This window comes from Gossypium raimondii, chromosome 5 (assembly GCF_025698545.1).
Source record: "Gossypium raimondii isolate GPD5lz chromosome 5, ASM2569854v1, whole genome shotgun sequence".
In the NCBI taxonomy this organism is placed as follows: Eukaryota; Viridiplantae; Streptophyta; class Magnoliopsida; order Malvales; family Malvaceae; genus Gossypium; species Gossypium raimondii.
In genome coordinates this window covers 10328467-10346337 of record NC_068569.1, presented here as the reverse complement: position 1 = coordinate 10346337, position 17871 = coordinate 10328467, and the positions used below count along the sequence as shown (strand labels likewise).

At 34.5% G+C, this 17871-nt stretch overlaps 3 protein-coding genes across 3 annotated transcripts; 1 reads left to right on the top strand and 2 right to left on the bottom strand.

Moving 5' to 3' along the window:
• Positions 1-14: 14 nt before the first annotated feature.
• On the bottom strand, positions 15-5132 carry LOC105769238 (protein MODIFIED TRANSPORT TO THE VACUOLE 1). The gene is made up of 6 exons (XM_012589728.2): positions 4586-5132; positions 3426-4172; positions 3031-3186; positions 1395-2351; positions 483-525; positions 15-244 (listed from the first exon to the last, which is right to left on the bottom strand). Exons 1-5 carry the CDS (start codon positions 4790-4792, stop codon positions 484-486), a joined length of 2109 nt encoding a protein of 702 aa, XP_012445182.1. The 5' UTR covers positions 4793-5132; the 3' UTR covers positions 15-244; position 483.
• An 830-nt stretch (positions 5133-5962) lies between these two features.
• On the bottom strand, positions 5963-9035 carry LOC105770089 (putative methylesterase 14, chloroplastic). Its single transcript, XM_012591140.2, has 5 exons — positions 8417-9035; positions 7519-7758; positions 7297-7440; positions 6848-6982; positions 5963-6508 (listed from the first exon to the last, which is right to left on the bottom strand). Exons 1-5 carry the CDS (start codon positions 8654-8656, stop codon positions 6236-6238), a joined length of 1032 nt encoding a protein of 343 aa, XP_012446594.1. The 5' UTR covers positions 8657-9035; the 3' UTR covers positions 5963-6235.
• Positions 9036-14019: 4984 nt separating this feature from the next.
• LOC105770202 (uncharacterized) lies at positions 14020-17541 on the top strand. Its single transcript, XM_012591293.2, has 4 exons — positions 14020-14438; positions 15297-15741; positions 15901-16016; positions 16928-17541. Exons 1-4 carry the CDS (start codon positions 14072-14074, stop codon positions 17347-17349), a joined length of 1350 nt encoding a protein of 449 aa, XP_012446747.1. The 5' UTR covers positions 14020-14071; the 3' UTR covers positions 17350-17541.
• The last annotated feature ends 330 nt before the right edge of the window (positions 17542-17871 follow it).

Genomic DNA, 17871 nt, shown 5'->3' with positions numbered 1-17871 from the left:
GGGGCAAAAAAAAAGAAAAAAGAGCCATTTTCTATAAATTTAAGACATAAATACATAATATTTGCAGGCATTTTAACAGATCAAAACATGTAAGTTTGAAAAAGGGCAATTCAACTTCAATGCTCCATAGAGTTTTAAGAGTCAAGACCTGCTGTTGATGTACATTGTCTCAGTCGAAATGCCTTACCGGTGGAAACACGCTTTTCTCGTGGTGGCGGTGGGAAAGACAGGCGGTACAGAAACTCTACAAATCCATTCCAACAAGAAAGTAACTGAAAAACAAATACCATAGAAAAAGACAAAGTACCTAGAAAGCTATAATAGCGAACTACACAACATTTTCCCAACAAAATTGTAGCTTATACTTTTTGACTTGGATGTTTCCCACCTATTTACATTACATGCAATGCAATGGTCAAAGATGCATGTAATATAACGGCTTCATTATTTCGAAAGAAAATCACCGTCATTCAAGACAATACCTTACACAGTCCTCTTTGGATCACGAGCGGCTGCAAGATGGTCCTGCAAAACAAAAGCCAGATACAAGATTATCAGGTGTAATCCACAAATGGCTCACTCCAGAGCTGAATCATATTTAATCTGATTTAAATCTCATGCTACATAGAAAATGAAAAGAGAAAAAAAATAAAGAATACTAGCTACGGCAGTCCAAGAAAATAAAAAATCTTGAGAAAGGGAAGAGGCCCAAATTATATAACACATGTATAGGCCTTCTTAAGGAGGGTGTTGCTATTTGCACAAGGTAGCTTAAAGAGTCATGCAGGGAAAATATGGCATGATTGGGCATAATACAAGTAAAAAGCATTCACAGACTCAAAATGCTTTGGTCCATGAAAGTAGACAACCGGATGATATATTTTTCCAAGTCAGATTTCACAAGTCCAACAGAAAGTTATTAGTTATCTCTGCATCTAGATGCCAGTAGAAACAGCAATTTTTAACTAATTTCTCATTTTCCACCTTCAAAATGCTGCTTTATCTGCCTAAGTAGTGGATAGAAAGCATGAAGAGTTTTAAACACCTAAGAACTAGCTGAGACAATTTTTGAACACTGGCAAGGTGGGTAAAGCTTGCCATCAAACAAAAAATAACATGTATGACGAGTCACAAGACAAATAGCAAAAGTAATTGAAAACAGAGACAGGCCCTGAGATAATTTTTGACCACTGGCAGGGAGGGTAAAGCTTGTCATCAAACATAAAATAACAAGTATGATGAGTCACAAGCATGTTTAATAGAAGACATTCCAGGACCTCAGGTTTTGACAAGTAATGGAACAATTACTTCAAGAATGCAAAGGTAACTTATAATGTCTCGAGGAAATTGGTATAAGACTACCTTAAACGGAAAATGCTAGAACTTAAACTTACCAAAATAAAATCAAACGCTCTGGTGTCCTCTTTCTTAGAATTGTTCATCATAGAACTAGCTGTTTGAGTTGGCAAATTTGACTGGAAAATATCAGGCATAGGTGATCCTCCATTTGATCCACTGGAAACATGATTAATCCCAGCATTTTGTGCATTAAGATTACCAAAGTGTTGTAAGTTAGACATTGTAGCAAGCAATTGCTGCTGCGCAAAGAAACTCCCCATAGCACCATAATTCATAGGCTGAGAGGAAAAGGCTGGGTTAAACATTATTCCGGGAGGAACAGCATATGGCATGGTCCCTAAAGGAAACATCGGAGTTGCATTCATCCCCGTGGCTTGAGAACCAAAGATGCCACTCAAAGCATCATTAGAAGCTTGTTGGCTAGAATGAGTGTTAATATTGGCAAATATATTTTCAGGGGCCTCAGAAGTCATTCCTTTCTGCTTCAAATTAGGTGGATTCTCATTCATCGACAAGCCAGCCATTAAATCATTAACAGAATTTGTTTTATTCTCTGGCTCGAATGGAGCTTCAGAATTGGTCCCAAAGATATCAATTAGTTCAGATTTTTTATTAGCAGCCACATGATTACCATTGCCAACTGACTTGTCATCTATAGTCATCCCAGAGAAAAGATCGTCCACATTTTCTCTACCTTCGCCAGAGTGAAATGAGACACCTGCAAAGGGATCATCATCATATTTCTGTTTGCTGGGACTCAGACCAGCATCTATACCATCTCCAAGTAAGTCATCAATAAGTGGGGTTCCGGTCAGATTTGAAGTATTTTGATTATGCGAATCTTTTATAGATGTATTTTGTCCATCATAATCATCAGGATCACCAGTGTCTATCAGGTCAGGCATTTGAACAGGAGTTGTCATGGGCTTTGAAGACTTCTCTGAATTACTAGCCAAATCACCTGCCTGTTCTCCATTCAAAAGGATCAACACCTGTTTACCAAGATCACATATATATGTCAACTGTGGCTTCAATTTCATTTACACGGAAAATAGTATTTACCACCTATAAATCAGCATCTGAATACATAATAACTGGTAAAGCTCATATAACATTCAGAATCATGATATCTAAAGAAGTAGAGATTAAGCACAATAACCATACAAATAACATGAATATTGTGATTTATGCTGAAGGGTGATAAAAAAGGAACTGAAATAGAATGTGAAAATTGCAAAAGCCAATCATAACATAATAGAATGTGAATATCGAACGAAGAAACTAATACAGTACATCAACTTATATTGCATAAACATGCCATTAGTAAATCCATGGCCTTAATGAACCCAAACAGGAAGGAAAATCAATCGTTCTACCAACAATTATCATGAAACCAAAATACAACCAACGTTTAAAAAGAACTTCAAATGAAATTTTCTATATGCCTAAAGCAAGTTCTCAAGCATAAGTTAGGTGAATTTCTTTATCCTCCATGATTTCAGTTTATTTAATCAGAGCTTGTTTTAGTTGCTTAGCAAAAGGAGGTGGGGGGGGGGGGGGAACCATACAAGCATGGCACGAAAAACAGTGCTCTAGGCTGGACATTAAACTTAACAAAAACGATGTTATTTCAGATTAAAAACAGAACATAAGGTTGACTAAGATAATTACCTTGTTGGCCTTTTCTCTTAGAGAAGCTTGGGGAGACTCGGAACATCTCAAAACAACATCTTTGTTCTCAGTAAAATATGAAGCCACAATCACAAAATGCTCATCTTCCTTTCTCCTCAAAATTGACTCAAGCACACACACAGCTTTCATGCGAACCTGACCATCAAAAATTCTTGTTAAGGTTAAGAGATAAAAAACACAAATATGCCATTCATTGGTTTGTAAAAGATATCAATACAAAATTATCACCAATATGAAACATGATCACATAGTACAGTAGGACTGCATGATTGACAAGTGGTTGAAGTGATAATAGTTTGGGTAGATAACCTGGGGTAGAGCTAAGTACGTGATCTTGTCGTCCAATGATTCGATACAAAGGAATAGCAAGTTACCTGCCACAATGGAGATAGAAGCTTAGATTCAAGAGCATGACTTAAAGCCAATGCATCAAGCTTTGCAGCCTCCACAAGGAAAGCCTGAATAGCATCTCGAGTAGGTTGTAGACGGACACCACCAGATGTAACTATAGTTTCCAATAATCTCTCTTCACGAGTTTTAGTCGCTGAATAATTTGAGCTAGATTCCCCATTTGTTGTTTCTGTCTTTAATACTCTCGAATCCAGGCCCCAAGTTCCACTAGAAGTATTATTGGAAAACTCTTGAGAATCATTGCGCAATTCAGCTGGATTGTACTTATCAGAATGGTCAATTTCTGTAGTCAACGACCTCCGAAGAGTAGGACCTTTGTAGCTTCCATTATCATTCTTTCTAAGCGAAGGACCCTGGGTGAAACTACTAATTCCCTGCTTGATAGAAGCACTTCCAATACCAACTACTTCACTTAGAAATGATTTCTTCTCATTTGATGGCATTTCGAAGTTTGTGTTGCCAAATCCTTCTATTCTTTTGTTAAAGTCATCTGCTGGAGAAGGCTTACTGGTATTATTGTCCTCTGCAAATATAGCAGAAATAGCCTCACGAGCTGTTTCCCGCACGGCCTTATTAAGTGCATCCCCTTTCAAGGGATCCAGCTGTCCCTTGTAATGAATTAACTGACGAACAGCCACTGAGTTCCTCTGCATCTCTCTCCTAAACTCCACACCAGACTTTCCAACTGCATACTTTATCAGCCTCAAAGCCTGCAAGATCCCACTACCCACTGAGTATCATCATATCATGCTCTAATAATTCACTTATGGGAAAAAAACTTGCCCACACGTTAAACACGCAGCATTTACATGACAAGACTTATTCGCCTAGAAGGATATAAGGCTCCTCTAGTTAATTTTTGTTAATAGCCTATTGCTTTTATGAGCAAAAACAAAGTGATACTTTAATACTGATATTTGACGACTTAAAAGTTAAAACTTGGGTAAATTTTATGATCCTTACTTTAACCATTTGACTAAAATTGAGTTAAAGTTCTCAAAAAAGACTTCCCCGGCAAAAATTTTCTCATCTAAAACAACAAATATGATTTAGAGCTGTCTATAAATTCCATCATTCAACCAAACTGAAAACAAGAAATTCAAAGCGAATTGAATGAAATTACCTTCTGCTTGACGATAGGGCTTTTGTGATCGAGTCGTTTCAAGATAAACTCTGAAACTTCTTTGACAATACTAACATGCGACGATCTCAAGAGCTCGCAGATCTCTTCTAACTTATAAACGGGCGTTACTTTATCTTCATCCGAGGTTGCCCCATCGATCATCCGCGATCTCCAGTACGATTCCACCGCTCGCCTGCTAGAATCCATTTAGAAAATAATAATAATAATAATAATAGTAAATCGATAATAATTAAAAAGACAGCAAATTTAAGATCGATCTATTTGCTTGATTGGATGGTTGAAGCAGGACCATCAAAAAAAATTTTGAGGGAAATTTTTTAATTTCTATTGATCGAGGCTAATAGGAAATTTAACAGGATTCAAATTCAATTAGAACTTTTTCTTTAATTTTGCTATTTGATTCCTTTTCCTCTTGAGAACCAGCCAAGCAGGGAAAGAGAGAAAACAGCAAGAATCTGAAAACTTCGAAATGCGGACAGCACAGTATGAACGGTATTCACGTCGTTAATTTGATCATTGGGCATGCCTTCCAGTAGAGTTTGCTTTGTTTGGGCCCGGCCCTTTATAAACTCCGGTTTGAGTTGGTTGATTTAAGGTGGGATAATTTACTCATTATTCGTTTAAACTTGAAATTTTATTTGAAAAGTTAGGCATTGGATAAAAAATTTCAACTTGCGCATAGTTCGACTCCGCTAAATAAATATTTAACATTTTATTATATAATAATTATAAATAATATTTTTTATTAAACATTTAGCAAAGTAGTTTTTGTTTTTTTGAAAAGAGAGAAATGTACTTAAATGTTAAACGCAAATATCAACACTTTAATGAGATGACAATTAATATCTGACTACGGTACTCATCTCAATTTCCTCTTGTATTTTTCACATTTGAATATGAGGAGTAACATTTCTCTCTCGAGTTCATGAACTTCAAATATTCCTTCAGTGGACTACGTTTTTATCAATATGAGCACCATGGGACCAATTCGGACTTCATGATCAAAAACTACTTTGCCCACAATTGATAAGACCCTAACTCTTTCATTGACTCGATGATCGAAATTCGAATTATTGGATTTGCATCTCACCATGACCACATCTTCAATGGTCATGCAGATCGGAATTAAAACAACAAAAGGAATAAAAGAAACTGAACAGGAGAAAAGAAAAACCTTTCAATATTTGGTTAGAAATGAAATGGTATGTTTAAATGCCCAGAATGAGTGTCATAAGAGCGACAAGTTGTAGAAGGTTGACATAAAAGAAAATGAAACGTGAAGGATTTGATAAAATCGATTTTAAGTATTGTTTTTACTTGGATATCGGTATGTGACATGTAACCATTGTATCGATATGCGTTAAACACACCATTTTGTATTCACCACATTAATCGATCACAAAAAAATAATAATAATAATTCACGTTGTTAAATTACATGATACTAATAAACAACAGCCTCTCGTTGCTGCAAGGAAAAAAAAAATTAGTAAGGTGGGCCTAATGTTCTACATACAAGAACGGCCGGCCTATCACAAGTGTAAATGAACAACTTATTATCGTCTTCTTTCACTATAGAAATAAAAGACAAAAGAAATATGTTCTTTTCTTTCTTAATCTGAAAATTAAGCTAAAGAATTTGAACAATTTCTATTAAAATCTTGTGAAGTGACTGTGGCTTTGAGAAGAATGGGCAGTGATCACTCCCTTTGATCTTAAAAACTCCTTCAGGTGGATTTTCTCTTACTAGCTTTTCTTGCACATCCGGCGAAAGAGCACGATCCTCCAATGTCTGAATGTAGAACCGCCGCCCAGTTCCGTACTTCTCGGGGGTCAATGACAGTTCCTCCATGATAGGACCTAGTGGGGTGGATCTCATGGACACCATGGCCAAAGCAACATCCTGGAAGGAACAAAAATACCATGTTGAAACATATCTTTTCTGTAAGCAGGGGACAATACCTTCATAAACAGTGGTCACTGATCAGTTCATACTTTCCATTAAAGATCAAACTAAAGTTATATAACCAGTCACAATATGCATTTACATATGTATATGTGATGAAATGACTAGCTTAACCAATAAGGTGTGTTTTGACACCACTTGGATTGGCTTATAGGCCATGGCCAATTGTTCTGTTGCAGGAAAGAAATAACAGAACAACAAAGCCTAAACATACAGCCAGAGAAGTCCTGATGGATAACTGGTCTTATGCTCCCAACCAGTAAGGTTGTAGCGTACCTTTGTTGGCGATTGATTGAAATATAACCCTTTCATCAGCTGTTTCTCAAACATGAACCCTGTAGGAGGCTTATCTTTGCCATTTCCATAAATCAAAAACTGCGACTCTTTCATGAAACGTTCAGCAGAACCAAGCTGCAATAAAAAGTTTTTTTTGATGCGTCAGCGTAAACTGGATAATTAACAGCGACGAAAACAGTGGGAGAACCTTCACTAGAAAAACAAAACTTCGGTAGTAAAATACAAAGATGTAGTAAGACCGATATCTTGACATGTTTGGCTGATATCAGTCCACTACAAAAATAACTATGCAAGATGATTGTTCTCTTCAGGTCTAGCTATTCGAAGCAATATGATTGATACCGAAACCGAAAATTTGCTTTACAAGTCTAAACATTTTGTTTATTTTGTTAGCTGAACACCATTTATAAACAACATGAAACAAATACCTCTTCGGCAAACACATCAAAAGGTCTCCGACCGTTGGACACCATTGTAGCACAAAGGAAAATTGCTTTGGAGATCTTTTCCGGGAAATGCTCCAATGCATATGAAAGGCAAGCACCTCCGCTGCTATGACCTACCAATATAACCTGCATGTAAACATAAATCAAGACAATTAACATAAAAAGATGGCAAGGCCATTGGTAACATCAAATGTACCCTCTTACCTTCTCATCTACGGGAAGGTTCTCTAGATACTTAATCAATGGTTTTGAATATTCGGCCAATGTAGTGACTGTGTTTGTATCCGTCAGATCAATACCAGAGCCTGTGAGATCCAGTGCAGTAGGCTGAAGGCCTACTTCCTCCAACTGAGCAATCGTTTTATACCAACACCAAGCTCCAAAGCCTTCTCCATGTAACAGAACAATTTTTTTAAACTTGATCTTTTCAAGAGATTCCAGTAGCTGTAGATAACATGAAATGGTATTAGACATAAGTTTATCATAGAAAGAAGTTACAATTTGCAAAAAGACTTGTACAATTACATTGAAAATTTCACTGCTTTCACAACTAAAGATTTAATTCAAAACACAAGTTATCTCCAAGGTTTAGCTTTCATAAAGTTAATCACTATTTTTTTTTCACTAGCCTTATGGACCATGATCCACGTCCTTACCTTCATAGCACAGTAGAATAAAAAATGCTTTTTGAAATTGCCTTTCATGAAACAACTCAAAAGAAAAGTGATTAGAAAGGTTTACACTTTACACAGAAGATCATAACAAAAAGCGCATATCATAAGATTTATATTAACTTAGAGATATAAAATTGCAAAAGGCTAAAAGCACAGTGAATCAGCTAATGCTTTGACAGGTTCTCTTTTCAAGTTTTCCAATGAAAAGGCAAAGGATAAACATATTGTCCCCTTTTTTACCAGCTTGACCATTGACAGATGCTGCTTTTCAAGTTTTACAATAAATCATGAAAACCCCACTATTATATCATAGATCCAATCAATTAGAACAGCAACTAACACAATGATTACACATGAAAACAGTTTGAGAAAGCAAAGTAAATTAATTTAATATTGATATTTAGTTAAGAGGAGAAAAAAAAACCCACCTTTTTCTCATTAGCTAATGGATCAGCGTGCCTTCTAGAGCTGGTAGAGCCAATTCTCCTAGACATGGATCCATCAAATCTCTGCGACAACTGGTGTTGATGAAGAGCCATAGACAAAGCTTGCTTATGCAAAAACTCTTCTTCTGCAAGCATTTTCCTTTGAGACTTTCCCATCCTCTTGCTTTTCGATCCATTATCTTTAGCATCTTTCTTTGTCCTGCAAATCAAGCTATTACCCATGATTCAAAAGAGCTAAAAAAAGTTTGGATTTTTCTTTTTAACACAACCCGGGAAGCTTAAGGAGCATTTCTGCTAGAGAATAGAAGAAAGTCAAGAAATTTTCCAGTAAAGAGAGGGCTTTTTTTTTTAATGAACAAGAAAATACCCTTTTATTGTACAAAGGATTAGTTGAAAAATGAGATAATAAGAGAGAGAGAGAGAGAGAGAGAAAAGAGTAGGCAACTAAAAGAAGGAAAAAAGAGTTGGGCAGAAGTAGGTTAATAAAAGCAAAAATCAAAAGGAAACCAAAACCAAAAACGAAAGTGTGAAAAGAGCTCCTTGAATCAAAGAGCCAACTAAATTTAAAAGCTATTTATTGTTTCTGATTCTATGATATGATATTATCTTTCAAACACACTTTCTCTCTCTCTCTGTACCGGTAGAAAATTGTAGACTTTTCTTTACGTTGACCCGTTGGATTTGTGGCTGGAGTCTTCCATTTTTACTTGCTACACTCTCGTTTTTTGTTTTCTTTTTTGAATTTTTTATTCTTATCAGAATCGAGATATAAAAAGATTTGTAAAATATTATTGATGACGATTACAATTATATTAAAAGCATAAGGCGATAACACAAAATGATCAATTATCAAAGATGGTTTAATGAACCACCCCAGAAGAACAGTTTAATGCGAAGCATCTAACCTCTTTATTTAAGAGCACGTTATGAAGAATATTTGATGTACTTTTTTATATTAATAATGATCATTTATCAAGACAATTAATTCATTGCATCCATTCCCCCCCCCCCCATCTTTTGCTTCAGATTTTAGCTTGAAGCAATCTAATTACTTGAAAATTTTCAAACAAATAAAATTTTGAGCATTTTTAAGTCCCTGAATGAAGATGTTGTTTGTGAAGGAGGAGAGAGAGATCACAATCGGTTACTGTTTGTTCCGGTTCTTTTTCTTTTCTTCTTTGTAACAAAAAATTATAAAGCCATGAAAAGGACTTTCCGATCCTTTTCAACATTAGAAACAAGGACTGATCATAACTTCTCCTAACTATATATAACATCAATTCATATTCAATTCCATGCATCACGCCTCATGTTTCTTTTTCAGTATACTATATATTTAGCTATGATTTACGAAAATATGTATATTCAATCGCATGCATGTCATTTTCTTGTTTTAATTACAAATTTACCCTTCTCTGAAAAAAAAACCTACTCTAATTTAATACATCTTATTATCTTTACACTTTTAAAGGAAGAAATTTAATTTCGAATATCATATCTTTGTAAGGAAATAATTATATACATTTGAAAAAAAAAAAAACTCTTAACCTAACTTCTGTTACTAGCTAAAGCCTCTTGTAAATTCTTTGTCTTCAACAACCATGTGATGCAAGCAATTCTCTCGGTATGTGGGAAGTTTCCTTAAAATATGGCTTGTATTTGGCTTGCTAGGCTCTTTATCTTGACATCTTTTTTTCCTATTATGCAAAGATAAACACAAATTGGAATGCAACGTCTTTTTCTGTGGGGAAATTAGGGTTTCCGGGCAACGTTACAAACAATTTGCTAAAAGCATAAAATAAAATAATATACTGTCAAAGAACTAGCAGTTTTTGCAAGGGTCCCATAAAGAGCTTTTCCTTGAACAATTTTTTTTTCCTCTTTGTTTTCACCAAATGCGCATGACACGAGAGCTTCTAGCTAGATGTATTCAGATTTAAGATCAATTACGTTTCTTTCTTCCCATTTTCAGGTTTATTTGATCAAATCTAAAATATCCGAATAAATCAGATAGCATGCCATTTAGGGAGAAATAAAATTTCTAGTTTATGGTGTTGGTAGATTTAGTAATTTTGCACATAATATCAACTAATACACAATCAACGAACCATATATGTCATCTGAGGCCGACGTAGAGGGTAATCGTAAAGTAAATTTCTTTTTAGGACTCTAATAAATTACATAATTTATGAAAGTTCAAATATAATTTATTCATTTTAATAGTCTATATGTCTATAATTTTTTAAAAGTTAAACTTAAATTTTATTATTTTTGGGAGATTGAAGTACAATTTTATTTATATTAATTTAAAATTTTATAAATTATAAAGGATATTTCATTTTACCCACATTTACTCTGGGAGAGGGACTTCAATTTTGGGTGTATGAGGGGAAGCTTATTAGCTTTAGTGTATTTACTATGTCCCCTCCTCTGTCCTTTGTTTGCTTTCTTTTACTTGATTGCGTTTAATAGATTCCTCTATTAAAAAAAAACATATATTATATTGATAAATTTAATAATTTTGCACGCTGAAAAATACACAGTTAATGCTTAATAAAGTCAAGTTATTATATATTCAAATTTTAATTTAATTATACTTAATTATTATGCGTGAGTCTCCAATTTCATTATATAATATTGATATCAGATAAATTGTTTCAATTTTTATTATAATATTATATTTACAAACCTTGTTTTTGGGAAAAAATAAACAAAGTTTACATTAATTTAAGACACTAGAAATCCTCCTAAGTGGATCTTGAAGTATTACCAAACCTTCTACTCTATTAAAGATCGTTTTAACTGTACAATCATCATTTTATTATTCTTTCTAAAAATATATTGTAAAAATGAATTACCAACTTTCTTTTTGAAAATATACAACTGACAAACCATATATTCATATTCGATTTTAAAATTTTAACGCATCTAATAAATTAATATTTACACAAAATTGAGACAAAGTGAAGATTTAATAAATATAATAATGTCCATTTAAGGACCACATCTCAATAAGCCTAATTTAATGATGTTTGACTAAACTAATGTCCTGCATTTTTGGTGGTGGACCTAACTACCATCAGATCCCGGGGTGCTCTAAGTTAATTAATTTGATTAATCACTTAATTATTAGGATAACAAAGAATCCCAAACAAGACAAACGACAGTTCATGCTTCATCCAATAAAGCTGTAATCTAGCATTCAAAAAAAAAAAATCTGTAATCTAATCAATCAATCAATTGATATTTTTTATTTGACAGCATTTTAGTTAATAAAAATAATAGATGTAGAAGGAATAATATGAGATTTTTCGGTGTTGGATTTATTATCAGTTTGATGAAATAATATTCTCCGATTCCATACTTTATTGTGCGAGTACCAAGCAATCACTTAATCCATCTACAATATTTTATCCTTACACATATTTGTTTTCCATTATTCATGAACAATTAAAAAACATCATGATCTTACGTTATTTGTTTTCAAGTTATAACGTGAATTCGGACAAATGTGGTTGTAACTGTTGATGTGGATCCAAGAGTAGTTAAATTTTCAACGAACCACTCCCTCATACGCAGGCCTATTGGGCCGAAAGCAAACAGGCCCACCATTTGGTCAGTCGCCGTGAAATGTGATCCATATCGGCAACCTGTCAGGCCCGTTACTTCCAGGTCTTCACCCCAACCTGGTTTTATCAATTTTAACGTGGATTACAATACCCGCGCAGAAGGCAACTCATCAAAAGAGAAAAATGAAGCTTGAGAACCGACCAGCCTCCTTTTTCTTCTTTTACCATACTTGAAAGAGAAATGATCTAATTACATTCTTAACCCAAGGCAAGAAATACACTAAGTAGCAGCTAGAAATCTTCTACAACAAACAAGGCTTCTTCTAAAAAATTGGATGCAGCCGAAGACAATGTTCTGTCGGCTTTGGTGATGGTAGCCATTCTTTTCAGCTTAAGTATGATTTAGTACACCCTTCTTCACTTTTGCAACTGGAAGGACATCGATCCCATCAATTAGAATTATGATAATTTGGAAATGCAGACTGAAAATGCTAGTCATGTACATAGGATTTTGCTTAAGGAGAGGATTGCCAGAAACTAGGTTTGTTCGTGTATATTAGCTGGGGAAGGTCATCGGCTGCTCGACACATGTGACTACTACTATTAGTGACTAGCTATGCTGTTCCGACTTCATATATCTATATTCGACACTCATATTCAACATATTTTTAAATATAATTTATATGAATTTTGTAACTCTTTAATGTGAAAAAGAAGCATTACAAATAAGCAAATAAAATATATCGAGAAAGATCAGATTGTGGTTTGTAAAGTAGAGAAAGTTGGTTAAAAGTAACTGAGAATAAGGCTGAGTAAAGGAATTGGTTAAAAGAGCTTTAAATAGAATCCTAATATTTTGATTGCCAACCGTTTTCGAAAAAGAGTTGTTTTGTGGTAAAAAAAACGCTTATTTTAAATAATGGTTATTTTTAAAATTGTTATTTTAAATATGCGTGTTTTTGAAATACGATTATTCTAAATAAGAGTTATTATTAATAGATTTGAGACAACTACATAAAATTACAATTATTCAAAATTATAATATTATTCTGAACATAATTATTTTTAAAGAATGAATATTAAGTGAAATAATATAAATACTCATTTAAAGTTATATTTTTAGAAGCATAAATTTGTTTATTTCTGATAAGGAACAACTCTTAAAATACCCGTGTCTAATGTGACAGACTCGAGTAACTTAGCTGGCTAGATATCTCAAACTGTCACAGAGTTGGTCAACTGTGCTTGATTTTCAGTTCCATGTCTTTTGTAGCCTCAACATTGAACTGTATATACTGCAAAACTGTCACAGGTTTGGTTCCTCAGCTCATGCAGTGACTTTCAGCGGTTCTGCACCCATTTAACCTTTTAGCTCATCGATGGTCCTCACTGGAAATGTTTTGGCTTCTCTATATGTATTACCTATATAAACTGTCATTTAGATCCTTATGCTTATTACTTAGTTAACACTGCATCATAATTTTGATTACCGGTATAACTGGACTAATATAATTCCGACAATTTTATGATTAACAATTATCTTAAACTTTTGTTGCATGGAATGCAAGTTTGTGTCTGTTTTTCTTTTAATAAACTGTCACCATAAATATAACAAAAATTGTTTTTGACATAAAATATAACAAAATAATTCAAACGCATTTATCATAACTTGTTAATTGCATAGAAATAGAAAATAATAACGAAGTCCAAAATTAACTTTTATAAATTACAAATCTGACACAATTTATTAATGTTGTTTGAATTGAATCGACTAATCGAATTGGTTAGATTAAGAATTGGTCGGAGATTAATCCGTAAGATAACTTTAAACACGTTAGATCAAGAATTTATATCAACAAATTGAATCAAGAATTTTTTTAATTTTTTAAAATTTTAATAAATCTTTAATCAAATTAATTAAATCGAATTACAAATTATTATTATTATTTTCAAATTCAAATGATTATTAAATGTTAAATAATCACCCACCACGTGACCAGCAGCTTTAACTTCAGAGTTCCCATAAGAGAGAATTGAGCACCATCACTCACTCAAAACCTGAACCACAATGCTGGACAGAGCCTTCTCCGCTCGCCGCACTCAACCTCACTCCCTCTTCGACGTCCCCACCTCCTCCGCCGTTTCCGATGTCTCTCCCGACGCCGAATCCGCTGACTTACTCGCCGACGAGTCCAAAACCAAGAAACCACACCTCTACGTCTTGGCCTCCAATTATATGTCGCGCTTGGGACTCGTCAAATCGCCGTGCCTCTGCCTCTCACTCTGTCTTCTTTTGAGCGTTTTCATACTTTTCTCTTTGATGCTTAACTCTCGCTCCTTCGTTTGCCTTTCGTCCTATGACCCGATATCTCGTGCCAGTTTCTTTGGTCTCGATGGGCTCGATTCCGATTTCGGATCCCTCGGTGTTCCTTGGTGTAAGTTTTGCTTTTTGGTTCTCGATCGGATCTGTAACTTTCTTCATTTTTTTATATGTTTCCGTTATTGCATTAGTTGAATGAGATGCCATTTCATTGCTTAATTGTGATCAATTTACTCGCTTAGCTTAATTTTCCGTTGTTGAGCTATGCTATCACCATTTTCTTTTGATTATTAGAATCTGACTTGGTGATTAGATCAAACATTTATTTGTTTCTCACAGTGATTAAAATGTTGAAAGACTGATTTCGAATACTAATAACTTTTTTTAATGAATTTATTGGAGCTTAAATGTAGAAGATGGGTCCTTTTCTAAATGCTTAAGCTTCCATGATATTTATTAGTATTCCTAGTGAAGCATTCACCGGACAGTGAGTAATTCGATTTTACTTGGGAACAGATTCCTCCCTCGGCTAAATTTCCCTGAAACTTTAAAAATTAGTACTAGAAGGCAATAAACAATCGATTTGAATTTCCCTACTTGGCTCTTAAATCTGTATTAGGTTTCTAGGAAACTCTGAACCGATATTCAACACTCACTCTTCATTGAGTGTTGCTGATTGTCAAGAACTAATCTTCGATTTCCTTTTGCTCATTTATGATATTGTATGAGTTTTTATTCTTCATATCAAAGTTGAAGCCATTTGCATTACCTTTTTGTCAATATTTCTTCTCTTTACTTCGCAATCTACATTATGCTCCTTTGATTGTTTTGAGTGAAAATTTTTGTTGAATGTCCTACTTGATCGGATTTTTTAATTAGTAATTTTATTTAATGCTAGACATGATTTCATCTTAAATTATTTAATCTTAACTCTCTCGGTTTGCGCCCATTTAATTCATATCCTTGGCAAAAGGCAGATCGAAACAAGGAAAAACAGTTGAATGGACATCCAAAGATTTAGTCAAGGGCTTGGAGGAGTTTGTACCAATATATGAAACACGTCCAATAAAAAACAACATGCATGGAATGGGTTTTGACCACAGCTTTGGGCTTTGGTTCATTGCGCAATGGCTGAGACCGGATATAATGATTGAGAGTGGTGCTTTCAAGGGACATTCCACTTGGGTTATGCGGCAAGCAATGCCTGACACACCAATTATCTCACTCACACCCCGGCATCCTGAGAAGTACTTGAAAAAGGGGCCTGCTTATGTTGATGAAAATTGCACTTACTTTGCTGGAAAAGATTTTGTGGATTTTGGAAGTGTTGATTGGGAGAGGGTGCTGAAGAAACATGGAATTTCTGATTTCAGCAAGGTTCTTGTCTTCTTTGACGATCATCAAAATGAATTGAAAAGGTACTTAATGCAACCAAGTACTGTTGATATTCTTCCTTAGCAAGCTCAAAGTTTTAGGTTTCAGTAGAGCTGATTTAAAGCTACTTCATTTCTTGGTCTTACTTTTTATGATTTTGAGTTTAGTTTGCTTTTGTTGTTGGGATGTACTTGAATGAACAGGCTGAAGCAGGCATTGAAAGCTGGCTTTAACCATCTTATTTTTGAAGACAATTATGATACTGGAACTGGAGATCACTATTCGTTGAGGCAGATATGTGACCAGTTCTACATTAGAGGTAGAAGCTCTTACACCATTTTTATCTGCTTTTCTTTTATTCTGTTCTCAGTTTCTGATATCCTCTGATTTGTTGTACTCTGGCACACATCCACTTTTATCTTCTGTCATTTTGCCTGAAGTTATATCCTTGACTACCATTCTTGTACTGCCTTATTGTGCCATACCTTCAGTATGATCATAAGTAGGTATATTCATCGTTTAGGGTAAGTTGGGAACCTGGGATATCTGTTTTCTCTATAAATCATGTTATGCTTTAAAATGTGTCCTCATTTTCAGTCACATGACTAAATAATTGAATGGCTTTCCCATATTTTGCATTCTATTATTATATAATTTATCTTTCTAATTGCATGCCTTTTGGTTCATGTTCTACTTGTTTAACCGCTGCTTAAGCAATTACGTTGGCTTCAATGCTGTTACAAGGACATTATATCTTGATTGATTCTTTTATTTGCTTTTCCTGGAAATTTATAACCATTGAGTACATACCAGTAAAACATATATAAACAGAACCGAAATTAGTTGAACTTTAATGAAGTTGCCCTATATCAGTTCAAGAGTAAAAGAGACTGGGGTCTTAAAATGCTATGATTATACTTTTAAGAGTAACTAGATCTAATCTTTTGGTACTTCTCGTATGGCTTTATTCATATTAATAGCTTGAGATATTTATGAATATGATCTGCTGCTGGCACAAAGAAAGGATTTCTGGTTGTCTTGAGGAATTCTTTCATTTATGAGGCTTGGCATTTCTCGTCTGGCCTCTCTTTAGAACTCTATTTTGAGTTCATTCTGTAACTCTCCAACTGCAATGATAGTTTATGCATAAATCATATATATGGTATGCTTGAATCTTCGGTTGTGAGTTTGTTTTCTTTTCTTACGTAATTGTGAGCATTGTTCATTCAGGAGGTGGTCATAGCTGCTTCAAGGACAGTGATGAAGCTAGGATTAGATCGAAAAGAAAGAAATTCTGGGAGAAGGCTGTGGATATAGATGAACTATGCGGGCCACATGAAGCATGGTGGGGTGTTAGAGGAGAGATGCGGGATAACTTTAACCACAATAACACCCCGATCTCTTATGGCGAACATTTTCAGAATAGCAGGTTTGTTGAGTCGATTCTTGACGTCTACTGGGAGCTACCACCAGCAGCTGGTCCTTCCCTCACCCACCAAACTCGCTACGATCCTGCTCGTGCACCTACACCTATTGTTGAAGATGGCCGGTATCGAATGTTTAAGCGGCTCGGTTTAGACAGGCTTGAGAGATCTGTATTTAATGGATATACGCAGATGGTGTATCTGCAAATTTCCAAACCAGAAACTTGAAACTATCCAGGATGGGGTATGTTTCAACTTCAGTAGATGAAACTTGTGTCAATATATTTCATTTCCCTGTAGCAAGCTGAGAGTATTTTTCTTGTTAACTTAAACGAAACGTGATGTCCGATTCTTAGGATCATACTCTATGATGTTTTTCTAGTGTAATTTTATTTATGTGATAATCAATCTAGTTCACCATCCACTATTTTTTTTTTAATATGAGCGAGTGTGTTTGGTTGAATAACTTCATTTCACAATTTATTTTTATGTGGTAAAATCAGACTGTAAATCTTATTGGTCACAAATTAGGTTATGCCTTTCCCATTAACCCCTAACATGAATTATCTTGAATTTTAAAAATCCAAACTTAAATCTAAAAGAATAATCAAAATTAACTTAGAATTTGAACAATTTGACACAATCTGATTAGGCAGCAAAACCCGAACCTAATATTAATTTAAACTTGATTTATTTTCTAATATTATAATCTCAAGGCATAATGACTTGTTTGATCTTCCAACTTTATAA

Bases quoted from the DNA above. Each gene is read 5' to 3' on its own strand.
- LOC105769238 (XM_012589728.2), bottom strand. From the start codon at position 4,792: ATGGATTCTAGCAGGCGAGCGGTGGAATCGTACTGGAGATCGCGGATG. The intron at 2,352-3,030 runs GTAATTATCTTA...CTTGGTAAACAG, and splicing joins TAAGAGAAAAGGCCAACAAG to GTGTTGATCCTTTTGAATGG. The intron at 526-1,394 runs GTAAGTTTAAGT...TTTGTTTTGCAG, and splicing joins GAGCGTTTGATTTTATTTTG to GACCATCTTGCAGCCGCTCG.
- LOC105770202 (XM_012591293.2), top strand. From the start codon at position 14,072: ATGCTGGACAGAGCCTTCTCCGCTCGCCGCACTCAACCTCACTCCCTC. The intron at 14,439-15,296 runs GTAAGTTTTGCT...CCTTGGCAAAAG, and splicing joins ATCCCTCGGTGTTCCTTGGT to GCAGATCGAAACAAGGAAAA. The intron at 16,017-16,927 runs GTAGAAGCTCTT...TTGTTCATTCAG, and splicing joins TGACCAGTTCTACATTAGAG to GAGGTGGTCATAGCTGCTTC.
- LOC105770089 (XM_012591140.2), bottom strand. From the start codon at position 8,656: ATGGGTAATAGCTTGATTTGCAGGACAAAGAAAGATGCTAAAGATAAT. The intron at 7,759-8,416 runs GTGGGTTTTTTT...TGTTATCTACAG, and splicing joins CATTAGCTAATGAGAAAAAG to CTACTGGAATCTCTTGAAAA. The intron at 7,441-7,518 runs GTAAGAGGGTAC...GTTTACATGCAG, and splicing joins ACCTTCCCGTAGATGAGAAG to GTTATATTGGTAGGTCATAG.